Raw genomic sequence first — 27423 nt, forward strand, 5'->3', positions numbered from 1 at the left:
GTAGTGGAGTTATTTTCAGTTTATTAAGTGAGTACTTAGTTGCAGTTGTCAAGCGAGCTTTTGTGTAAAATATAAACTAAAAGCAAACTAAACTCCGTCTGAACAGGCCACGAAGGCCGGACAGTATTCACCGGCCGCCATGTCATCCTCAGCCCACAGGTGTCACTAGATGTGGAGATGGAGGGGCACGTGTTCAGCACACCGCTCTTTCGGCCATATGTCAGTTTACAAGACTGGGGCCACTACTTCTCAATCAAGTAGCTCCTCAGTTTGCCTCACAAGAACTGAGTGCACCCCACTTGCCAACAGTGCTTGGCAGACCAGATGGTCACCTATCCAAGTGCTAGCCCAGCCCGACAGCACTTAACTTTGTTGATCTGACAGGAACCAGTGTTACCACTGCTGCAAGGCCATTGGTGTAAAATATAAACTAGGTTCCTACAAACAGTGGCTGAGAAGTTCTTAATTTATAAGTGTGATATGGTCAGCAACGTATCTAGTGTTGGGAAAGGAATTGGTTTGGTAAATATGGTATCTTGAAACTGCCAGACTAAAGGTTTAAGTTGTAACTGTGGCTGGGCATCCTGCATTGACTTCTTGTAAATTGATGTTGGTGTGTCTGACTTTTGATTTGGAGTTTCTGACCCAGACATAATGGTGTTTTTCATTGATTTAAAAAGAGCTATTCTCCACTTTAAGTACTGCACTGTGGCATTAAGTCATATACAATTGCATCAACAGCTAACAACACACAGTCATTCCTCTGAAGACAGTACACAGTTTGCATTTCTCCTGCACTACATAATAATGTCTGACAGTCCTATTTTATAGCAAGCACTCACTATCTCAGTGGCAAGCGAGCATGAGAGCTTGTGCTCTCCTAGCTGCCTCCTGAATTGGCCTGTTTCATACTATTAAAACACTATTTTTTAAAATCTGCACTTTTGCCATCACTTTCAACATGCAATCTGTAGTAACATTGTTCACGTTTACGTCGCACTTCACTTAACTGACTGGGCACAGCCCGTGCTGCCTGAGTTGTTGTTGTTGTTGTTGTTATGCCGGCAGAGGTCGCATCCGAATTCTCGCGTGCCCTCTGGTGTACGGGACTCTACTTGCGGCAACTACCGTCCGTGACGCGCCGTGCCAATGTGCGCCTCCCGCGATCTTTCTGGTGGCTACTGCACTCCTCCTCCTTCGGGGGGTGAAGCCACTGTGATCCACTGCATCGGAAGGTGGAGCATGGGGAAGGAGCAATGACCTCCACATTCATTGGATGGCCGGAGTTGAGGGGATCTGCCAACCCTTGAGCCGGAACCTTCGAATACGGCTGGAAGTGACCCACACGAAGAGGCCCCCGTCGTCCCACAACCGGAGCCCGGGACAGAACGGGCGACAAGCTGTCGAACTCCGGATCCTGTTCCACCTCGGGAGGGGCAAGACCCAGTGGCGGGAACGAAGGGGAAGGGACGACCACAGGTGAACCAGCCTCCTGAGAAACCGGGCCTGTTAGGGGGGCCGGCTTTCGCTGGGGCATCTCGAACGATGGCGGTGCTGGAGCTACTGGAGGCTGCCAAGGCTGAGAACCATCACAGTGCGGCAGAGTCACAGCGGGGAGAGGACGTAATGTCCCCTGTGAAACCAACACAGGTGCCGGCAATGGGGAAGCCGGTGTCCGAGAGGTCGGAGGGTGGGTGCCCGAACGTGGACGTAGCTGATTTTGGTGACGACGTACCACCCGGTCCCCCGCCTGCAAGTTATAGAGCCGGCGGCCATTTCGGCACAGGACCACCGCCGGTATCCAACGTGGATTGCGACCAAACCCACGGGCCCAGACCGACATACCCAGTGGAAAGCCAGGTACTCCGTTTTGTGAAGACTGGCGAGGACCAGGCTGGAGGAGGTGCAGCAGAGTCCTAGGTTGACGCCCATGGAGGAGCTCTACGGGGCTGCGTTCTCCCATTGGTGTGGTCCGGTATGCCGTCAAGAAAAACGTCAATGCTTCCTCCGCAGGAAATTCGTGCACATACTTTTTCATCTGCATCTTAAATGTGCGCACCATGCACTCAGCTTCCCCATTCGATTGTGGATGAAAGGGGGGAGAGCAAACGTGCCGAATACCAAAGCACCTACAAAAATCCTGGAAGGTCTGCGAAATAAACTCCGGTCCATTGTCCGAGACCAGGGTGATTGGCAGACCTTCCACAGAAAAGAGTTTTGCTAGTGCCTGGATTGCAACTTCTGAAGTGGTTGAGGAGCAGCGAACCACATATGGGAATCGGGAATAAGCATCAATGACAATGAGCCAAAAGCCATTGAGAAACGGGCCTGCAAAATCAATGTGAACACATTCCCATGCTTGGGTTGCCGGCGGCCATGAAGAGAACGCTGCCCTGGGAGATGCTTGTTGGCTCGCACACTGGGAACAGGCGGGCACCAAGTACTCAATTTCTCTGTCAATACCGGGCCAGTACACATGTCTGCGAGCCAAGGTTTTAGTACGGGAAACACCCCAGTGCCCCGCATGTAATAACGTGAGGACCTCCCTTCATAAACTTGCAGGAACAACCACGCGAGGAGCTGTATCATCGGTAGCCAGAAGGAGAACTCCTTCCAAGACCGAGAGGCGGTCTCGTAGAATAAAATAATTACGAAGAGGGTCCGAGGCCCGGCCCGGAGGGCGGGATGACCACCCCTGCTGAATGAGGCGAACTACTTGCCAGAGAACCGGGTCAGCCGCCGTTTCCCTGGCGACTCGAGAACTAGTGATCAGGAAGCCATCAACCGCTTGGCGGGACGCCACATCCAAATGAAAACACATAATCTCCTCTCGATCGAACGTAGGATCCGGGCGCACCGGAAGACGGGAAAGAGCGTCGGCATTGGCATGCTGTCCTGTACGGCGAAAATGAATGTCATAATGGTACTTAGAGAGGAACAAGGCCTAGCGCTGTAGTCTGTGGGCTGCCCTATCCGGAATCTGAGAGGCGGGGCCAAATAACGATATTAACGGCTTATGGTCAGTGATTAACTGAAGCTTCGTGCCATACAAGAAAGGGTGAAACTTGGTAACAGCGTAGACAATGGCCAAAGCCTCTTTTTCCACCTGGGAGTAATGGGCCTGCGCGGGACTAAGCGTTTTAGACGCAAACGCCAGTGGTTGCTCGGAACCATCTGCGTTGCGATGGGCCAGGACCGCCCCCACCCCATACTACGAAGCATCTGTAGCCAGGACCAACGGCTTATGGGGATCAAAAGTAGCCAAACAAGGTGCTGACATGAGGATGCCCTTCAACGAGGTGAACGCTCGCTTGCATGCAGGCGACCAATCAAAAGGAACACCCTTGTGCAGAAGGCAGTACAGGGGGTGGGCTATAATGGAACCCCTGGGAATGAACCGGTGGTAATAGGCTATCTTGCCTAAAAAAGCTTGTAATTCTTTCAGCGAAGTGGGCCGAGGAAGGTTGACGATACCTTGGACCAAACTTCCTAGTGGCTGGATGCCGTGCCGAGATATGGTGTAGCCCACATACTCAATGGACGGTTGGAAGAAGGTTGACTTATGCAGGTTGCAACGCAAGCCCACAGACCTGAATTTGAGAAAGAGGGTGTGAAGGTTGTGCAAGTGTTCCTTCGTGCTGCGGCCTGTGACAATTATGTCATACAGGTAATTAATACAATGAGGGATTGTCGACATGACATGCTCAAGATAACGCTGGAATATCGCCAGGGCACTGGATATTCCAAAAGCCAACCGCTGGTATTGGTAAAGGCCAAACTGGGTGTTGACGACCGCCAGCCGTTTGGAGTCCTCATCAAGTGGTATCTGATGATAAGACTCCGACAGATCGATTTTCGTAAAATATTGGCCTCCCGCCATGGCGGAGAACAATTCATCAGCACGAGGCAAAGGATAGGTGTCCACCACCAATTGGGAATTAATGGCGGCCTTGAAATCGCCACAAAGACGTAATTTTCCTGAGGGCTTCCTTACAATAACGAGGGGCAAAGCCCACTCACTGGAAGAAATGGGAAGAACGACCCCGAGGGCTGTGAGCTAGTCTAGCTCTTCCTTTACCTGAGAGCGGAGAGCCAAGGGGATCTGCCTCGCGCGTAGAAATTGTGGGCGAGCCAACGCCTTCAACGTTAAGTGAGCTTCAAAATCTGAAACACGCCCCAGGCCCTCCTCAAAAATATCTGGAAAGTTTGAGATCAAAGATTCCAATGATTGATAGGGAACGTCTTCGGAGACCAACTGTATGGTGTCAGCGATAGAAAAACCGAAACCTTGAAAGGCATCCAGGCCAAAAAGGTTAGCGGAGCTCGCATCACTGACAACAATAAAAGTAATATGCCAAATGACTGATTTGTAAGTCACGTCGGTAGTGAATTGACCCAGTAGGGGAATGAACTGTTTACCATAACTGCGTAGACGCTGGTAAACTGGCGCCAACGGGGGCGAACCAAGGTCGGAATAAGTTTGTGCATTCAGCAACGAAACTGCCACGCCTGTATCTACTTGCAGTTGTAACCGGTGCGACCGAACCGACACCTTGATAAAGAGTTTGCGTGCCGATGCATCGGGAGCCTGGCCTGATGAAACTTCCTGTATGTCAACGTCCATGTCCTCTGTACCTGCTTCCTTCGATTCTTTTGAGGCTGAGCAGCAAACTTTAGCAATGTGATCTTTTTTATTACATTTGCGACAAACGGCCCAACGCTGGGGGCACTCTGACCGATCATGATGTATATAGCACGACGCACAGGACGGCAACAGGGGCCGGCGGCCGGAATTCTGTTTACGCGCCGTGCGGGAGCGGCCGTAACGGCCGGATTGTACCGCTCGCACATCGTCCACCCTGGACACAGTGGACGTGGCCGCGCCGCCCTGAACCTCCGCGACGTCGCACCATGCTTCCAGCTGTTGACCTGCTATGTGAGAGACCTCATACGATTGAGCAATGGACAGGACTTCCTCGAGGGAAGTGTCTTCTAACTGCAGGGCCCGTTGCCGGACCTCCCAATCAGGGGCCGAATGAACAATGACGTTGTGTACCATAACGTGGGCATACGACTCTCGCGACTGCTCCGTGACAAAATGACACTTGCGACTAAGACCGTGCAGGGTAGCGGCCCATGCCCGGTAAGACTGATGGGGCTGTTTCTTGCATTGATAGAACTCGACCCTAGCCGCCACAACATGCGTGCGGCGGCGATAATATGAAGACAGCAATGAACACAGTGCGTTAAAAGACAAGGACAAGGGTTCCTGCAATGGCGCTAGCTGCCGCAAAACTTGATACAGTGAGGGAGATATCCAAGACAAGAAGAGAGCATGACATACCTCCGCATCGGCAACATGAAACGCCTGGAAATGCTGCCGAAGACGATGTTCATATGCGTCCCAATCCTCCGCCGTCTCGTCATACGGGGGAAAGGGAGGAGGGAATGCGCCAGAGCAGACGGCATGGAGAGCAACGCCGGAAGCACTTGTTTCATGGTGGCCATGAGCTCCATCTGCTGCGCAACCAAAACCCGCACCAAATCGTCCATGCAGTGGAGAAACTGTGAAACGGGAACAACGACGCAACACGCGAAAGAACGACGCTACTCGTCGCCAATTGTGTAGTAACACCATTCACGTTTACGTCGCACTTCACTTAGTGTAGACCGGGACTGTGTCCTAGGCATGCCCGATGTTAACTGACTGGGCACGGCCCGTGCTGCCGGAGTTGTTGTTGTTGTTGTTGTTATGCCGGCAGAGGTCGCGTCCAAATTCTCGCGTGCCCTCTGGTGGACAGGATTCTACTTGTGGCAACTACCGTCCGTGACGTGCCGTGCCAATGTGCGCCTCCCGCGATCTTTCTGGTGGCTACTGCACAATCTACACTCCTGGAAATGGAAAAAAGAACACATTGACACCGGTGTGTCAGACCCACCATACTTGCTCCGGACACTGCGAGAGGGCTGTACAAGCAATGATCACACGCACGGCACAGCGGACACACCAGGAACCGCGGTGTTGGCCGTCGAATGGCGCTAGCTGCGCAGCATTTGTGCACCGCCGCCGTCAGTGTCAGCCAGTTTGCCGTGGCATACGGAGCTCCATCGCAGTCTTTAACACTGGTAGCATGCCGCGACAGCGTGGACGTGAACCGTTTGTGCAGTTGACGGACTTTGAGCGAGGGCGTATAGTGGGCATGCGGGAGGCCGGATGGACGTACCGCCGAATTGCTCAACACGTGGGGCGTGAGGTCTCCACAGTACATCGATGTTGTCGCCAGTGGTCGGCGGAAGGTGCACGTGCCCGTCGACCTGGGACCGGACCGCAGCGACGCACGGATGCACGCCAAGACCGTAGGATCCTACGCAGTGCCGTAGGGGACCGCACCGCCACTTCCCAGCAAATTAGGGACACTGTTGCTCCTGGGGTATCGGAGAGGACCATTCGCAACCGTCTCCATGAAGCTGGGCTACGGTCCCGCACACCGTTAGGCCGTCTTCCGCTCACGCCCCAACATCGTGCAGCCCGCCTCCAGTGGTGTCGCGACAGGCGTGAATGGAGGGACGAATGGAGACGTGTCGTCTTCAGCGATGAGAGTCGCTTCTGCCTTGGTGCCAATGATGGTCGTATGCGTGTTTGGCGCCGTGCAGGTGAGCGCCACAATCAGGACTGCATACGACCGAGGCACACAGGGCCAACACCCGGCATCATGGTGTGGGGAGCGATCTCCTACACTGGCCGTACACCACTGGTGATCGTCGAGGGGACACTGAATAGTGCACGGTACATCCAAACCGTCATCGAACCCATCGTTCTACCATTCCTAGACCGGCAAGGGAACTTGCTGTTCCAACAGGACAGTGCACGTCCGCATGTATCCCGTGCCACCCAACGTGCTCTAGAAGGTGTAAGTCAACTACCCTGGCCAGCAAGATCTCCGGATCTGTCCCCCATTGAGCATGTTTGGGACTGGATGAAGCGTCGTCTCACGCGGTCTGCACGTCCAGCACGAACGCTGGTCCAACTGAGGCGCCAGGTGGAAATGGCATGGCAAGCCGTTCCACAGGACTACATCCAGCATCTCTACGATCGTCTCCATGGAAGAATAGCAGCCTGCATTGCTGCGAAAGGTGGATATACACTGTACTAGTGCCGACATTGTGCATGTTCTGTTGCCTGTGTCTATGTGCCTGTGGTTCTGTCAGTGTGATCATGTGATGTATCTGACCCCAGGAATGTGTCAATAAAGTTTCCTCTTCCTGGGACAATGAATTCGCGGTGTTCTTATTTCAATTTCCAGGAGTGTATGTCATGGAGTAAAAATGATAGAACCTTTTTTGGTGGAAATTTTATACTGCAAAACATTTTTGCTAGATGCTGTGGTTTTAGAGACAGTCAAGGTAAACAAAGTGACCTTTGAATGCTCCTCCATCCTTCACTGTGGTTACATCCTGACAGTCAGGATTTTTAGTATGTTATTCATTACACTCCCCCAACCTCTGTACAAAAATTTGTGACTGCATGAATTTTTTGTCCTAATTTTTTTTCATTGACTGGCCTATATTGTCATTAGTTCTGAATATTTCTTCACAGCTTTAAATTAGGTTGGACTGCATGTATTGTTATTCTATGTCCAAAATATATTTCTTCTAGTAAAGCAATATTACATCTGTCATGGATAGGGACAGACATGCACTCTGCAGTCTCTCAAATACTGCTCATAATCTTTAAGTGTATTGTTGCGTGTCTTGTTTGACAATCATAACCTCATCAATGTTAATCAGACATTGTGTGGGTTTAATCCTCTGAAGACAGTATCCATCAGTTGTTGAAATGTTGCTGATGTATTCCGAAGGTCAACAGGAAGATGGTTGCGCTTTTATACACCTGTAAGCATAATGAATGGTGTTCAGCTCTGTTTTTCAGGATGTACAGTCAACTGATTGAGCCCACTTCTTAAATTACAAACAGAGAAGATTTGAACAAAGATAATGCAAGGAGTGTACCAGTTTTGCAAAGGAAAACTATCAATCAGCATAACTGTATTCAGCTTCCTGTAATTAATACAAAAGCTTTACTTCTGTTCTCCTGTAGGTGATTTTTTGTTGAGTATTACAATAGGTAATGCACATGTTGGATCTTACGATTCTCTAGGTTCAGTAGACCCCACTTCCAGCTGTTCATTAAGCATCTCTTTGACTAAGCTCACTGACTATATGGAATTGTGTATGGCTGCTTCTCCCATATGTAGTCTATGTTGAACTAAAGGAGTTGCTGGAAGATTGTTCTGTTCTCAGGAAATGTCAGAGAGACTTAGTAGCAACAGGAAAGTTATTTTCTGGTCCTCCTGTGATAAATGATTTAATTCAGTAACCAGCTCCTACTTGATTGATTTGAGTGCTTTGTCCATTGATTTCTATATGCTGCACCTAAATGGACAATAATTTACTATCTGCATGCCTTGCTCCTTGGTAGTATTTCAATCATGTCCTGTGGATTTGTGTTCAACACTGTTGCGACAACAGTTACTCATGGCAGTTCCACTACTGCATTACTCATACTAGCAATGCCCACTGGAACATGCAATTCCTCACTTGGCTCTTCTTTAAAGACACTGACAGTTCTTACTACTTCTTACTACTTAGCAGTGTCTCTGCTAGTCTAGCCTATCACCATTTGCTGGTAGCTCTGGTAACAACAAACTATTTCCCCTTCACTTTGGCAGTGATGTCTATATACAGAGTTCTTCTCATTCCTGGAGGATAGTGCTTATCCCATCAAATATATGTCAGCTCTAATGGTGTAACTGTGTCACTGCTTGAAGGCACTAATGTTCCTTTGAGTCTAACCTTTAGACTTCCCACTGCAACCATAATTGTTATGATCAATTCAGATTTATTTTTCTGGCACACTGATCTGACCATGGTAAGCTACAAGGAAATCTAAACACATTATACCTTCATACAGCATTTCTCTGATCCTTATCATTTGCATTTCCACCATGAACTCATGTTGGCCTATCACAAAGTCAATTATAGCTTTTCCATAAGTGTGCTCCCATTTCCAACTTAACCCTTTAATTGTCCAGCTTTGATGCTGCCCACTTTCTTACTTGATTACATGGCATCCCATCAAAGAAATGTAAGCCCATGTCAGTTAGGAAATGGACACTTTTCTTATGAAAAATTCCATTAAAGAGCACATTTTTGTAACTGTCATCAGTGGAGCTCACAGTAACTACTGTGCTCCTCTACTTAAAGTTTCATGCTATGTCTCCTTCCACTCTGCAGGTGAAACATCGAATCTTTCTCATATGAGAAGTTGGGTTTTATTGCTTTTTTTTCATGATAGATGGTTCCTGAGTAAGCTTCGAATGTGTGGCGATCTGATTTGTGATTAATTGAGGTCTCTATAGCTCTTCCAGAAACTGAACTGCCATATGCATTGCTCCCTCAAATGTCTTGCTACGTGCCAATCTAACTGCATGGCCAACTTCACCATGTAGCCCATTCAAAAATATATCTAATACCCTTTGTCCAGCTTCAAACAATTTTGCCACACTGTGTAAGTTGTCCTCACTGAGCTCATATGTGTTACCATTAATTTTCCTAAACAAAATTACACAAACTGCACAACTGCACTTGTTATCGGACATGATGAAATTGAGTGCACCATCTTGGATTCACAGCTTTGCCACAGTTACTTTCTGAGAGTCACTCTAGTATTCTAAAGGTGCTGCAGTGTTCAGTTTACTAAAAGAACATCGTTATGTGATCTTCAGCAAAGAACTGGTACTATTGTTATCAAAGAAAAGTTCTTAACTACTGTTGACTCCATTGTTCTTTCATTGATTATTCTCTGAGGGCTGCTGTTTACTTGATACGTGTCCCTTTTCTGAATCTATTTTTAAATGCCAAATTTCTAAACATAATTGTTGGTTGACAATCTGTAATTCACACCTTACTGTGTGCTCATCATGATTGACTATGTGATTTTTTCAGTTATTAAAAATTTTCCATCGTTTTGTTCACATCCTTTCCAAGTAAAGTAAGTATCTGCAGCAGTCCCACCATCAATGCTGGGTCTTACTGCACTGCATTACTGAAGAAAAATGCTCCAACAGAAGAATGTTGGCTGCATCATCCTGTATTAGTTCTATCTTTGGATACCACACTTTTGTGATTAATTCAGATTACTGCTACAGCCCATGGAAGGCTATAGGTTTTCTTCCCTCCTCAGGAGTAGTGATGAGTAAAGGAACACTGAGGAACGTACTTTTGACAATATTCTTATGAGAATTTCATTCATGAGTGGCGGTGGGGTGTGAGTTTGGCTCAAATGGCTCTGAGCACTATGGGACTTAAACATCTGAGGTCATGAGTCCCCTAGAACTTAGAACTACTTAAACCTAACTAACCTAAGGACATCACAGACATCCATGCCCAAGGCAGGATTTGAACCTGTGACCATAGCGGTCGTGCGGTTCCAGACTGAAGCGCCTAGAACCGCTCAGCCACATCGGCCGTCCCGGGTGTGAGTTTATTAAGGGTGTTAGTGATTGATATTATAACCATAGACGAGTTAGTTGTGGCACATTATCATTCTCATGTGAGTAGTATTTCTAAAACCATTCTGACACAGTTCAGAATTACTGTGCTGCATTATCTTGCTGAAGGAATATGTCCCTTGCAGGTTGATGTTGGTGACTAAATAATGCACATGATCAAATAGTAGTTTCCTGTATTGTTTACTGGTGCAGGATGACAGCAAACACAACAAGGGTGTCATTTCATCCTATGTAAACATTTCCCATATGTGAATACTCTATTAAAATACATCTTCTATACACCACATGATGCACTAGAAATGTTTCATTTTCCAAAACCAGTTTTCAGGTTTATAACCCATCACTGGTGGCATCTGATACAGAGGAACAAACAACTGTATGTGCAACAATTACTATGAAATAATAATTGTATAGCAGTAATATAAGTCTACTTACATTACGCACTTCTATAGCAATGACATACTTGTCAGTTAATGCAACAGGATCCAAAATATATCCAGTAACATAGTACACAGTTTGTCTTGTATGTTACTGCTATCAAATTTTTGGCAGTGACAATTCTTGATACTGTTTGACATAACTGTCATACAGAATAAACATGAAAATGACTGGTCAAGGAGTCTACATTACCTACATTGTGTACAATGTAAAATCCAGGATGGAATAATGACAATATTATGAAAAAAGATAGATTGCTACTCATCATAAAGTGGAGATGCTGAGTAGCAGACAGGCACATTGAAAAGACTACTAAACACATTAGATATTGGCCAGTAGGCCTCCTTATGAAATAGAAAATATGCAGACACACATTCATAAAAATGCAATTTACACACACATGATCACTGGCTCTGGCTGCTGAGGCCAGACTGTGAGCAGCTGCGCACATCATGCAGCCACAGATAGGGGAGACTAGGTGTGTGTGTGTTTGTGTGTGTGTGTGTGTGTGTTTGTGTGTGTGTGTGTGTGTGTGTGTGTGTGTGTGTGCTGTCTAATTTGAAAGACGCCCTTTTGGCCAAAAGTTTACTCATTTTACAGTCCTTTTGTTGTACCTATATCTGACTCAGCATCTCCGCTACATGATGAGTTGTAGTCTATCCGTTTCATAATATTGTCATTATTCTATGCTGGATTTTCCATTGTTTGTTTTATTTCTACTATGATTTTTGAGATTAACATTCATAATGACTTTTACTTTAATTTACATTTATTAATAATTATTAACTCCAGTGAGGTGGTTACACCACAATAGGCATCACAGAAATCTTAAGGTAACATAAGTAGTGTATTTCTCGCACTGAAGATGAAATTATCTTAATATGGCACAAAAAGTGTTTTTCCTGCTCTTCTAATTCAAAAATAACAAATAGTAAAACTTGAATATTGATAGTATTGTGTCCATGAATAAAATGTAGATCAACATACCTGATTTATGAGGCACCATGCAAGGCGAACGGCATCCTTCACATACTGAATCAGACCAGGGCAGTCTTTGAGGCATGGATAGTCATAAAGTGTTGCCCAGATTTGTGAACATACTTCCTGTGAAAAGCAGTTAGAAACATGTACTCTTAATGGTGCTGCTTCAACATTGTGAAACTGTGATACTAAAATGTGCTATGGAAAATCATCAGTTAAAATTTGATCACACATGTGCTCCCTTACAGAATAAACAATGAATTACCTACATAACCTGTTTTGTGTTGGTTTCTTACTTGGAAGTAAGTGGCATAGTGCTTTTGAGTTAAAAAATGAATACCAGTAAATTCTGTGGCCACTAAATACATTGAAACTAGTGCCCAAAAGTTCAGTATAATCAAGAAATGAGAGCATATTTTCTGAACTGTGTGTGTCAGAAAATTACAAAACTAGGGAAAGCTTAGTCTAAAAAAATTGGCATACAACAGTGTCTAAAAAAATTAAATTTAAAGTTCTGTGAGCAACTGTTGTTGTGGTCTTCAGTCCAGAGAATGGTTTGATGCAGTTCTCTGTGCCACTCTATCCTGTGCAAGCCTCTTCATCTCTGAGTAACTACTGCAACCTGCATCCTCAGTCTGCTTAGTGTATTCATCTCTTGGTCTCCCTCTTAGATTTTTACCCTCCATGCTCAATATACAGATTGAATAACATTGGGGGTAGGCTACAACCCTGTCTCACTCCCTTCTCAACCACTGCTTCCCTTTCATGTCCCGCAACTCTTGTAGCTGCCATTTGGTTTCTGTACACCTCGAAAATAGCCTATCGCATCCCGTTATTGACCCCTGCCACCTTAACAAGTTGAGAAAGAGTATTACAGTCAACATTGCCCCAAAAGATTTCTCTAAGTCTACAAATGCTAGAAACAGAGGTTTGCCTTTCCTTAATCTATCTTCTAAGGTAAGTCAAAGGGTCCGTATTCACTCATATGCTCCAACATTTCTATGCTTCCCTTCAATACTAAATTTGTTAGCCTTTGATGTCTCAGAATGTGTCCTACCAACTGATCCCTTCTTCTAGTCAAGTTGTGCCATGAATTCCTCTCCTCCCCAATTCTATTCAGTACCTCCTCATTAGTTATGTGATCTACCCATCTAATCTTCAGCATTCTTCTGTAGCACCACATTTCAAAAGCTTCCATTCTCTTCTTGTTTAAACTATTTATCGTCCATTTTTCACTTCCATATATGGCTACACCCCAAACAAATACATTCAGAAAGGACTTCCTGACACTTAAATCTATACTCGATGTTAAGAAATTTCTCTTCTTCAGAAATGCTTTCCTTGCCATTTCTGGTCTACGTTTTATATCCTCTCTATTTTCACCACAATCAGTTATTTTGCTCCCCAAATAGCAAAACTCATCTACTATTTTAAGTGTCTCATTTCCTAATCTAATTCCCTCAGCATCACTTTTTTAATTCAACTGCATTCCATTATCCTCCTTTTGCTTTTGTTGATGTTCATCTTATATACTCTTTTCAAGACACTGTCCATTCCATTCCAAGTTCTTTGCTGTCTCTGACAGAATTACAGTGTCGTTGGCAAACCTCAAAGATTTTATTTCTTCTCCATTGATTTTAATCCCTACTCCAAATTTTTCTTTTGTTTCCTTCACTGCTTGCTCAATATACAGATTGAATAACATTGGGGGTAGGCTACAACCCTGTCTCACTCCCTTCTCAACCACTGCTTCCCTTTCATGTCCCGCAACTCTTGTAGCTGCCATTTGGTTTCTGTACACCTCGAAAATAGCCTATCGCATCCCGTTATTGACCCCTGCCACCTTAACAAGTTGAGAAAGAGTATTACAGTCAACATTGCCCCAAAAGATTTCTCTAAGTCTACAAATGCTAGAAACAGAGGTTTGCCTTTCCTTAATCTATCTTCTAAGGTAAGTCAAAGGGTCCGTATTCACTCATATGCTCCAACATTTCTATGAAATCCAAACTGATCTTCCTCGAGGGTAGCTTCTACCAGTGTTTCTATTCGTCTGTTAAAAGTTTGTGTTAGTATTTTGCAGACAAGACTTATTAAACTGATAGTTTGGTAATTTTCACACCTGTCAACATATACTTTCTTTAGGATTGGAATTATTGTATTCTTCTTGAAGTCTGAGGGTATTTCATCTGTCTCATACAACTTGCTCACCAGATGAAAGAGTTTTATCATGGCTGGCTCTCCCAAGGCTATTAGTAGTTCTAATGGAATGTTGTCTACTCCCAGGGCCTTGTTTTAACTTAGATCTTTCAGTTCTCTGTCAAATTCTTCATGTAGAATCATATCTCCCATTTCATCTGCATCTACATTCTCTTCCATTTCCATTATATCACCCTCAAGTACATTACCCTTGTATATACCCTCTATATACTCCTTCCACCTCTCTGCTTTCCCTTCTTTGCTTAGAACTTGTTTTCCATCTGAGCTCTTGATATTCATACAAATGGTTCTCTTTTCTCCAAAGGTCTCTGTAATCTTCCTGTAGGCAGGATCTATTTTACCCCTAGTCATATATGCCTCTACAACCTTACATTTTTCCTCTAGCCATCCCTGCTTAGCCATTTTGCACTTCCTGTCGATTTCATTTTTGAGATGTTTGTATTCCTTTTTGCCTGCTTCATTTACTGCATTTTTATATTTTCTCCTTTCATCAGTTAAATTAAGTATCCCTTCTGCTACCCAACGATTTCTACTAGCCCTCATCTGTTTACCTACTTGATCCTCTGCTACCTTCACTATTTCATCTCTCAAAGCTACCCATTGTTCTACTGTATTTCTTCCCCTTATTCTTGTCAATTGATCTCTATGCTTTCTCTGAAACTCTATAGAACCTCTGGTATTTTCAGTTTATCCAGGTCCTATCTCCTTAAATTACTACCTTTTTGTAGTTTCTTCAGTTTTAATCTACAGTTCATAACCAATAAATTGTGGCCAAAGTCCACATTTGCCCCTGAAAATGTCTTACAATTTAAAATCTGGTTCCTAAATCTCTGTCTTATTGTTGTATAATCTATCTGAAACCTTCTAGTGTCTCCAGTCCTCTTCCATGTATACAACCTCCTTCCATAATTCTTAAACCACATGTTAGCTATCATTAAGTTATGTTCTGAGCAAAATTCTACCAGGCGGCTTCCTCTTTCATTCCTTACCCCCATTCCATATTCACCTACTACTTTTCCTTCTCATCCTTTCCTTACTATTGAATTCCAGTCCACAATGACTATTAAATTTTCACCTCTCTTCACTATCTGAATGATTTCTTTTATCGCATTTCTTCAATCTCTTCATTATCTGCGGAGCTAGTAAGCGTATAAACTTGTACTAATGTGGTAGGCATGGGCTTCATGTCTATCTTGGCTACAATAATGCATTCACTATGCTGTTCACAGTAGCTTACCCATGCTCCTATTCTTTTATCCATTATTAAACCCACTCCTGCATTACCCCTGTTTGAATTTGTATTTATAATCCTATATTCACCTGGCCAGAAGTCCTGTTCCTCCTGCCACTGAACTTCACTAATTTCCACTATTTCTAACTTTACCCTATCCATTTCCCTTTTCAAGTTTTCTAATGTACCTGCCTAATTAAGGGAACTGACATTCCACACTCCAATCCTTAGAACGCCAGTTTTCTTTCTCCTGATAACAATGTCCTCCTAAGTAGTTCCAACCCATAGATCTGAACTGTGGACTATTTTACCTCTGGGATATTTTACCCAAGAGAATGCCATCATCATTTAACCATACAGTAAAGCTGCATGTCCCCAGGAAAAATTACAGCTGTGGTTCCCCCCTTGCTTTCAGCCATTCACAGTACCAGCAGAACAAAGCTATTTTGAATAATGTTATAAGGCCAGATCAGTCAATCATCCAGACCACTGCCCCTGCAACTAGTGAAAAGGCTGGTGCCCCTCTTCAGAAACCATATGTTGGTCTGGCAACTGCCTAATTTTAGAAAAGTAATAAATATGAAAATTTCTTCCACAACAATGGAATAGTTAATGCAGATTGTGGTTAGCCCTAGCCATCACACATGTTTGGCTGAAACAGTGATATGGCATGCTTTATGTTACATGATTCAAAAGCTCTGTTTGTAGTTACTCTGATTGTACAGAGAGAACTGTTCACATTTCTAGAAAAGTCATTGGGGAGACTGGCCAGTTACAACTCATTTCCTCAGTGTCGCAGACAATTTATATAACAGGGATGCACAGACTGCAACCCAAAGGCTGCTGTTGATTGATTTCTACCTCACCACATTGTTCTTTCTTGCACCTAGTTTCATGGCTTGTTATTTTTAAATCCTGCACACTTGCACTGCAGTGTAATCACAGCAATAAGAGAGTCACATGGGCTTACAGGGAATGATATCATTTTGTCATCATCAGTGAGTGCTCCATCAGCCTAGACATTTGTATGTTCAACTTTTTGTAACAAAGTTAAGTGACAATTTCTTCATGTATGTTTGTAAATGTGTAAAAATGTACTTAATCATTATCATTAAATAATAATGAAGTAGTTTTCTTTCCCCAACAATTTTTGTTTCTGTTCATAGTCATCATTCACAAGATTCATCATTACCACTAAAATTAATCCAGCAATGGATAAAACAGAGCCATGTAGGAAATGACGAAATGCAAAGTTCAGTATGAAAAGCTACACTTCCTGGGTAGCTGGACCAAAATATACTGCTAGATATAATCCTGCTATCAGACAAAGTCTATCATCAGATGTAGACAGAGCAAATCACATACACTTTGACACAAAGCATAACTCAGATACACATGACTATTGTTGCTTCCAGGCACTAAGGACCAGCTGTGTGTGAAGTGCACCTGACACACTATTAATGCCTAGACGCAATAGTGGCAGTGCCTGAGTTACACATGTATGAAACAGTTTTGTATTCATCACGAAGGAATTAAACATGAGGAGACACTTTGACAAGCAGCTTTCAAACCCGCATCTGGCCACCCTGATTGAGGTTTGCCAGGATGGTTCCTTTGAAATGGTATAGCCGATTTCCTTCCCCATCCTTCCCTAATCTGAGCTTGTGCTCCATATTTAATGAGCTCATTTTTGATGTGAAATTAAACACTAATCTCCTCCTACTCCACTACAACAGAAATATGTTCAGAAATTCTCGCCTTACATCAAAATATTGCCAGTCCTTTATGGATGGAACTTTTATCAAAACTTCTTTCAATATAGCTGCTACAAATTTTTTTTCAGAATCAGCAAAACATTTCGGGAAAATTCTGTTCAATCACATGACTGCAAAGGAGAATTATTCCAAAGTTGGGAAATACAAATGACAAATTAACAACTGTCTCAATGTAATTTGCTTACTTTTTAATGGCTACTGATGAATCAGTTGACATCACCTCTACACCCATGTTGTTATGCCACTCGAAAACACTAACACATGACATATGAAGTATGTGAGGAGCTGATTGGAATGAGTTTAGTGCTGAAAAAACTAAGGCTAGAGAAATATTCACGGGCTCTTGAAACAGTGTTCCAACATTTACGAGGGCGGTTCAGAAAGTAACCTCCGATTGGTCACAGTGTGGGTTGTGGGGGGAGTAGCGACGCCATCTGTGCGTTCACGCACTCAACAGGTCAGTCGGCATCAAGCCGTGGTCGAGTGAATGTCGTACCTGCGCTAGTTTAGTTTTTGTGGCAGTTTGAAATGTGTGCTGCAATAGAAAACCCCGCCAAATGTGAAGTGCGTGCTGTCATAAGGTTTTTTACAGCCAAAGGATATTCTGCAGCAGCTATTCATCGTGAGCTTTGTGCCGTGTACGGACCAAGAGTTATGAGTGAAGGAGTTGTCCGTGAATGGGTACGTTTATTTAAAAGTGGACGAGAAAACGTTCATGATGAAGAGAGGAGTGGTAGACCATCATTGGTGACTGATGAACTCGTTCAGACAGTTGATGCAAAAGTTCGTGAAAATCGACGTTTCTCAATGTCGGAGTTGTCTACTGGTTTTCCACAGATTTCTAAGACTCTCTTGTACGAGATAGTGACAGCAAGATTGGGTTACCGTAAGTTCTGTGCACGATGGGTGCCCAAAATTCTTACCGACAACCACAAAACTCAAAGCATGGCCTCTGCATTAGACTTTCTGTCACGTTATGAGGACGAAGGAGAACCATTGTTAAACAGAATCGTGACCGGTGATGAAACCTGGATTAAGTACGTGAACCCTGAGACAAAAGAACAATCAAAGATGTGGGCACATTCAAATTCGCCTACCAAACCAAGAAAAGCCTCACAAGATTTTTCTGCCAGAAAACTGATGGCAACGGTGTTTTGGGATGCCAAAGGGGTGTTGTTGGTTGAATTCATGGAACGTGGTACGACCATTAATCAAGACGTGTACTGTGAAACAATAAAAAAGTTACGACGGGCTATACAGAACAAACGCCGTGGTATGCTGACTTCCGGTATCGTTTTTTTGCACGATAACGCCCGTCCTCACTCTGCTCGCAGAACAACGGCCCTTCTTGAGTCCTTCAAGTGGGACGTTATCAACCATCCACCTTACAGCCCAGACCTGGCGCCAAGTGATTATCACCTCTTCATGCATTTGAAGAAATGGCTCGGGTCACAGCGGTTTGATGACGACGAAGAGCTCAAAGATGCAGTCACAGGCTGGCTCCAGGCACAAGCGGGTGATTTTTATGCAGAAGGAATTTCAAAGCTTGTGAAGAGAAACGATAAGTGCCTCAATCGCTATGGAGACTATGTAGAAAAATAGTGCAAAGATGTAGTTGTAAGATGTATATATTAAAATATATTTATTTAACTTGGTGTATTTTTTTAAATCAACTGGAGGTTACTTTCTGAACGGCCCTCGTATTTAGAGCTGACCAACTTAGCAAGTATTATGGCTGGTGGAGTGTCTTCCATGGCAGCAGTTAATTCTAGATTTGTATCATCACTGAAGCAGCCTTTAAGATCACATGATGATGCTTTGATGCACTTGTACTGCATTATCCATCAGGAGACTTTGTGTCCAAAGGAAATAGCTTTTGAACAGATCATGAAATTTGTGATTTCAACAAATAAATTCGTAAAATATTAATTCTCAATCACAGATTATTCAGAGCAACTCTTAAAGTGTTGACACTGAATGTGATGATTTGATTTTTTTGCAGAGAAATGAGATGCCTAAGATATCTATTTAACTTTTATTCTTGTTCACGGAGGTATGTTCCATGTTTGCAGCTAAATGAAAGGCAGTTTGTTTCTTGTCATATGCATTTCACTTCTTTTATTTATGAAGCATATTCTGTTGAATCTAATACATGTTTGTTTTTGATTATCGTTTGGGGTTACTTATGATTTCCAATTTTGCTAATCCATGTGTGTGGTCCTGGAGATGTGTTGATTCCGTCCCCATTCTCCAAACAGTCAGTTTCTGGCACTTTTTTACTCACGTTTATCGCAACACTTAATTTACACTTTTCATTGAGTGTTCAACATGTGTGTGTTTACAGTATGTAGTGTTGCCGACTGCTGTTGTGTGTTTATCTTTCATATTTTGTTTGCATTGTGTGGGTGGTTTGATATTTTCATTTGTTTTGTGTGTGTAGTTTCTTGTGAGTTGAATGTGTTATTCTTCACTTGCATGGATATTTGTGTGTGTGTGTGTGTGTGTGTGTGTGTGTGTGAGAGAGAGAGAGAGAGAGAGAGAGAGAGAGAGAGAGAGAGAGAAGATTCATTAATTATTTATTCTGGTTATGTTTCACATTTCTGTTTGTTATTATTTTGGTGGTTAACATGGTCAGTGAGTTAATTGCTTATATTGATTTGGCCATTAATTACTTTCTTTTTCATGGCAAGGATTCTTTGTATATGCAAGTTTCACTGTAAAGTCGGGATTGTTTTGTTGTAACTGTTCACTCTAATGGTTTTCATGCCCTGTCTGATGTTGGATGTTCTTGTCCATGTTTTATCAGGTGTTCAGCAAAGGTAGAATGGCTGTTTTCCTACTTACAGCTTCTTATATGTTCTTTATATCTAGTTTTGAAACTCCTGCTTGTCATCCTCAGATATACTGATTCACACTGATCCTTGTTATTTATCTGATTTGTCTATAGTTTTCTGTAAATATTACTGAAATGTGTTTCTTGTTGTGTAAGCAATGTGAAATCCCTGTTACTTTAGTATGTTTGCTATTCTGTTTGTTGATTTGTGTTTGTATTTTAAAGTGTACCATTTATTTCTGTAGTCATGTCATGAGTGTTACTAATTTGTGTTTCTGTGTGTGCAGTAGCGTATACAATGTTCTGTGGTATTTGTATTCTCTGCTTGTTTTTATTTTTCTTTGGTTGTGTTTTGATGGTGTGGTTGAATCTTTGTGCTATATGGGTATTATAACCATTGTTTATGGCTGTGAGTGGTATTTTTTGTAATTCTTTCTCATAATTTTCTTTGCTGAGTGGGATGTTATTTAGTCTGCGTAATATGTGTCATAGTGCCGCTAATTTTTGATTTCAAGAGTGGTTGGACATGGCATGTATAATTGTGTCTGAGGCTATTGGCTTTCTGGAGATGTTAAACGTGTGCTTATTGTTGTCTCTCTTTATTGTTATATCCAAAGAATGTGTTTGCTGTAGTTGATCAATTTTCTCTGTTGGTTCATGTACCATAGACATTATTTTGTCCACATATCTGTACCAGTAAACAATTTTCTGTCCTTTCTTTGTAACGAGTGTATCAAAGCTTGCATTTTCTATGGGGTTGGTGAATATGTTTGCTGATATTGCTGATATAAGTATCCCACTGTAAGTCCACCTTTTAGTAAGTAAATTTCCTTTCAGATAGGAAATAATTTTGGGACATGATTGCTTTAAGAGTTTGTCATATTTCACTAATATTGTCTGCAGGTAGTTTGTTGTATGTCAGTAGGTTTTCTTTAATTAGTTTTATTGTGTCTATGGTTGGTATCGAGGTGTATATGTTCTCTATGTTGAAAGAGATGAGTGATGCTGTTTTTGGAATTGTAAGTCTTTTTATTTGTGTCATGAGTTCATTCATGTTTTTCACTGTTCTGCTGTTCTTTGTTTCATAGTGTTGCATTATGATTTTATTCTTGTCTTTTGCCACATTGTATGATGGCACATTCATTAAAAAAAAAAAAGTACTCTCTCAAGATGAAAATATCAAACCACACACACAACACAAACAAAAAATGAAAGATAAACACACAGTGACAGCTGTCAACTCTTCTTACTGTAAAAACACACATGTTAAACAGACAACTAAAAGTGCAAATTAGTGTTGCAATAAATGTGGATGGAAAACACAGGAAATTGGTTACCTGGAAAATGGGGACTGAACGAACACATCTCCAGAACCATACACATGGACTAGCAACATTGGAAACTGTAAGTAACACCAAAAGATAATTTAACCTGATGAAACTTGTGCTAGAAAAGTTGTTTCTAACCTGAAAAGAAGATAAAAAAATGAGAAAATGTGAAGTAGTCAGATATTTGTATCAACTACTTAATGCACCAGCCATTGAAGTGAAATGCATACAGCAAAAGCCTTTCATTTAATTGCAAAGATGGAACATGCCTCCATGAATTTTGAAGCCACTAAGGAATGATGGAAAATGGAGAAAATGACAATTTTATCATTGTTTTGATACAACCAGTTATAAATTATTGCTAGATAATCCATTAAAATTCATTTGCCTCTTTGGTTCAGTGTATATCTGTGAATGATCTTCTTCCATAATGGATATTAACAAATGAAAAAGTAGAAACCGCTTGACCAGTGGAAATATAGAATAAATTTTGTGCTTGTCTATCACAAAAATTGAGCTGAACATCAAAGTGATCATGAAATCAATGTAATACCATGATTCAAAGTAAATAATGCTTTTGGAATGAATGATGTGCTTGCCTAGTGCTACGTACAAAGTGATACACAAAATATCTGAGAATTTAATTGCAAAAATGAGAAAACTATACTTATGTCTTAATGTCCTCCATCACCTTCAAAGTAGTCACCTTAGGCATGTATCCAATGATCTCAGCATTGTTCCCATTTTTGGAAGCACTCCTATAAGTCCACAGGCTGAAAGGTGTTCGGGTCTATTGCAACTCCTCTTAGGTGTCAATAATTGAGTCAAAACATCATACTTTCAACCTAATTTTCATCTCTGGGAACAGGTAGAAGTCCCATGGGCTGGGTTTCACTAGTAGGGAGGATGTGGAACTGTGGCCATGTTGTTTTTGGCCAGGAATACTTCACAATGAGTGAGGTGCGGACATGTGCGTTGTCATGGTGCACCAACCAGTCTTTCTGTTTTCATGACTGTGGCTATTTGCACTGAATACTTTCCCTCAGTTGCCACAAAAGTGTGCAGTTAATAGTCTGACCATGTGGAACAAACGTCTTATCCACTATTCCCCAAAGTTTGAAAAAAATGATCAGCATTTGCTTCAAGTTACTGCAAGCTCATTGAGCTTTTTGCGGCATTGGAAGTGATGGCATTTTCCATTGTGATGATTGCTGCTTCATTTCATGGTCATAACTGTAGACTCAAGATTTGTCATCTTGACTCTGGATAAGAAATTTGGACACCCTCAAACTCTTTGTTGCAGCTCAGTGCACATCTAAATCCAGAGGTTTCATTGGTCGATGCTAAGAAGGTGAGGGACAAACTTTGCTGCAATTTGTCTCATGATCAATTCATCAGCTAGAATTCATTGACATGTACTGTGTGACAGCCCAAGTCTCACACAAACATTTATACCTGTTGATGGTCAACTAGAATGTTCATCTTCTTCTACAGATTCTCAGCCTTCCTTGAAGCACGTAAACTAATCAAATGCTCTTACTTGACTCAGTGCACAGCGGATGCCTCTGTCAGCATGCAGTGGGTTTCAAGTGCAGTTTTCTTCAGCTTCAAACGGAATTTGATGCAAATCCATTGCTCCTTCATGTTATCCATTTTACAATTCACAGAATCACTGAAACACATACCGACATGCACCACTACAACTCACAACTGCATGCACCAAAAATGACAACTTTATGCCACAGTAGCTAAGATGTGTATCTCGAGACAACTAGTGACAGAATGTCATACTGCTACTGGTTTCATAGGTACAATGAAATTGTCGGATATTTTGGGTAGCACCTCGTAAATGTAGCTGTGAGGCTATTCTTACACTTTGGCACACTCTGAAATGCAATTGAAAGATGAACCTTATGACGAGCGCTCAGATAATGTACTGGCCTCTTTGTCATGGTCATAACATCTGGGAAAATGATCCCACTGTCTAGTAAATGGTTTTTTAGAAATTTCAATAGCAGGTCATTATACAATATCCATACTATCCTGATATGAAGTGCAAGCAAAAGCTATGTGTAGTCTAGCTCCTTCCAGTTCTTTTTATTATTCTTCCTAAGAGGCCACTAGTCATTGTAGTGTCAACATCTTGATATCTTGCAAAAGTCATTAGTTGGTGACTATATGCAAAAAAGATAATAAATAAAATAAAATAAAATATACTGGCTGCTTCTCCTGTCCTCACCACCTGAAGTGTTATGTCAGCAAATGTAACTTATTTGACTATCAATATTTATGTTTTCAAACATAAGAGCAGATATGCCATCAAAGGTTTTAAACAGATCTGCTCCATTTCTAATCAGGATTTTATCTCTTTCACTACATCCAAGTTGTTTCATCTTCCATTAGTGTTGAATAGCATGACAAAGATTCTCCTGCAAAAACCGAAGTGAAGAGAAGCATGCTCTTAATATTGACTTTGGCAGTGCAGTATGTCTCACTGAAGTTGTGGAACAGAGTACCTGTCCTTTCCTTCAAGTGCACGAAAATTCATAGTTTAATGGTAAGCCAAACAGTTAACTGTCAGCCTGCTGAAAAAGAAATCATGGGTCAAGACTGGATTGTGTGATTCATAAAGTAGGTGTCAATATCAGTCTCCAGTTTTTCTGACTATATTACTAGAGTTGAAGCAAATTTTCAAAAATTGCCATTGAAAAAGACTTTCAAAATGCAAAAACTGGTGGAAACACTATGTATACATGTATATCCTCAATTTGGAAAAAGAAAGTAATTTTCATGTGGGGAAAAGGACTTTCTGTTGCATCATAAATCCAAACTTGATGGTTATTAACAAGAATGAAGCACAAAGAAACCAACTCTAGACTGCATCTCTTGTAGCATTCACATATTAGACACCTTGCACTAATATCATTTAAATCAAAGATTTTTTGTGTAGCATACCTGACATGGAACATTACTGCGATGAAAATGGTATTTATAATGATCTGATAATTATTGTACTAGGAAAACATACACAACCACATGGGATGGTAAAGTTGTCTCTGCAATGTTCTGCTAATCTGAGCAGTTTCATTCCATTTTTAACTACATTACTGTGCAGCACTTTTGGCTTGCTGATTGAACAGTAATTGTGTTTAAATGTACAGTACCAAAGATGAAAGATTTAATTATTTATGATTAGTAGGTGTAATAATCCAGAAATAACATCATGGTTACTGCTTAGTGTAACAAAGAACTGTTCCCCTGCCTGTGATGTTAGGGGGCACTGACCATGTGGAACCATACTTGCCACAAGTAGCCTAACTGTCACGTTTCTACCTGCCTTGGGTTACTACCTGAAATGATCTAAAAAATGTTGGCACTGACCAAGCCCAGTCTCTTTGAAATAATGAAAACAGCAATTGGCAGCCGTAGAATGAGTGTGCTTTCATCAAAAGTATATAAGAATATGTACAGTGCAACAAATTTAGATGAAGTCATAAAATACTGCTCATTAAATACCACAAATAAAACTTAAATACCACAAATAAAACTACTGTGAGAAGACATAGTCTTAATTTTTTCTCATACTCTCTTTGTAACCAAGTACTGCAGTGAAACTTGCTGGCAGATTAAAACTGTGTGCCAGACGAGGACTCAAATCTGAGAACTTTGTGTTTCGTGGTCAAGTGCTCTACTCACTGAGTTACCAAAGCATGACTTGTGACCTGTCCTCACACCTTTACTTCTGCCATTACATCATCTCCTAACTTCCAAACTTCACAGAAGTTCTCCTGTCTAGCATGCAGGACTAGCACTCCTGGAAGAAAGGATATTGCAGTATTGCAGAGACCTGAGTAAGCCATAGCCTAGGGGATGTTTCCAGAATGAGTTCTTCACTCTGTAGTTGAGTGTGCACTGCACTGATATGAAACTCCTGACAGATTAAAACTGTGTGCTGGACCAGGACTCAACCTGGGAATTCTTGCCTCTCACAGCAAGAGAGAGTCTGTGAGTGGATGTAGAATGTCCATCCGTTTCAAAGTATATGTGGTAACACACACCACTGATGAAAAGTGAAAGACTATTGCAGAGCAATTATGGTGCATCACATATAGATTTTGGTTATGGCCTAAATAGAGACAAATCACAATAGAGATTAACGTAACTTGAAAACTGCTGGTCATTCATGCTAGTGAATCACAAAAAAGAGCTAATTTTAGCTGTAGTTTCAAAAATAGGACCTTTTGGATAGTCTGAAATTCAACTGCTACAGAAGTCACAGTATTATCATAACAGTAATGGTAGTAGCTAATACACTGATGATAAAGATTAAAATAGGAAAACAGAAACTGTGCTAAAAAATGATCATAGAAGTCAGTTCCGAAAATTATTGGTAGTACACACATGATTACCCCCCTCCTCCCCTTTTCCTCCTCCTCTGGACAACTGTCATTAATTATGACTGAACTGAACAGAACAGTGAATTAAAGAGAACACTAAAATTGTGGCAGAAGAAAGAGTAACAATGACATTAAAATAAAATATCCACAGGAATACTAGCGGAAACAAACTAAATAGATGAAACAACTTTCCATAAAGGAGGCAATGTTCAAGGCAGAATGTAGCATCAGTTGCATATTTTACTTTAAGTCTTTGAACACAAATAAGCTAAGCTTAAATGTTAAACTTATTGTTTGTGTATCTAATCACAGCCTAACACTTTGATTATATGTCAAGTAGTTATGTTAATTTGTTCCACTGTTTTAATTCCACCCAACTTTTCTAGTATAGTATTATTTGGAGATACGATTCACTATAATGTTAATGATTATACATTTGGAGTAATGACTTTTGGTGACCATAATCACACTCTATTTTCTGTTGATGGTACTAAACATTAGCAAACATTGCTCACAGATACATGAGGTTTTACATTGAAAGATAGACGTTCATAAAATGGAAAACTATCTTTAATACGTGTTAAGTAAGTGGATCAAATGATGAGGATACAGATTCATACATTCCATAAATTCCACTGTGTAGAAGGGCCTTCAGGGATGTGGGAAGAGTCAAATTATATACCAGCTAGGAGAAGCAGCCAATGGAAACTAATATGCTAATAACAAGTTAGAAATAATGATTATCTTCTTACAATGATAATTACAGTAATTACTTCTAGATTACTTTATTAATACACAAACTGGGGTACCTGGCTTTTCTCAGGGAGTTGATATGAGATCGTGTGGTAGTTGGAATAAAAGAATTATGGAAAACACATTCTAACTACTTACAATACTTCTTTATAAACAACATTTTTCATTTTGTTGTGTACAAATTTTTCAAACTTCCTACTGAAGAGCAAGCTACGTATAATTGACCATGAGAGAAGCAGCAGTCTTTGAGGTTGATGCGGCAATATTTTAAAGTTTGTCCTTGCACTTTGTCAATTGTACAACTGTAAGCTAATTTGCTTGGAAATTGCGGTCTTTTAAACTGGAATAGCAGTTCAGTAAAATTGGAGTCGCAGTTCAGCAGAGATCAATGGTATTCTGGGGACAAATAGTGTGTATGCTTGTACTTTCCATTCATGAGTCCAGTTTTGATGATGTTATTTGATAGCTGTTTGACGATCATCTTGTTCCATTACATAATTTTGGTGAGCTGATATTTCTGTGTAGTATGATCGGAGATCCAATTTTATGTTGAAGGCAGGGCAATGGTATTCCTGGTACTGTAGAAATTCTGTGGGGAAGTTCACACTTTCTTCAACATTTATCATCATATCAATCAATTTGTATATTCTCTCTTCTCCAGGAATTTTCTTTTGAGTATTAAAGCTGATATCGTCAACGATATTATTTTTAGCTGCCAAAATTGCTCCTTCAAATACCCAGTACATATTGATATAGTTTTGGACAATGTTTGGATAATTTTGATCAATGGGTTCATTTTCAGCAATAGTTATTGTAGTAGCCACCAGAAAGATCGCGGGAGGCGCACATTGGCACGGCGCATCACGGGCGGTAGTTGCCGCACGTAGAGTCCCGTCCAC

The 27423-nt window shown here is 41.7% G+C and overlaps 1 protein-coding gene across 1 annotated transcript in view; it reads right to left on the bottom strand.

The window, feature by feature from the left end:
- LOC126253035 (uncharacterized) overlaps positions 1 to 27423 on the bottom strand; it is a 449954-nt gene that overhangs the window by 46068 nt on the left and 376463 nt on the right. Inside the window, exon 11 of the mRNA XM_049954103.1 lies at positions 11997 to 12113. Within this exon, the coding sequence (XP_049810060.1) occupies positions 11997 to 12113 (117 nt within the window). The remainder of the gene's footprint in view (positions 1 to 11996; positions 12114 to 27423) is intronic.

Source organism: Schistocerca nitens, chromosome 4 (assembly GCF_023898315.1).
Source record: "Schistocerca nitens isolate TAMUIC-IGC-003100 chromosome 4, iqSchNite1.1, whole genome shotgun sequence".
NCBI lineage: Eukaryota > Metazoa > Arthropoda > Insecta > Orthoptera > Acrididae > Schistocerca > Schistocerca nitens.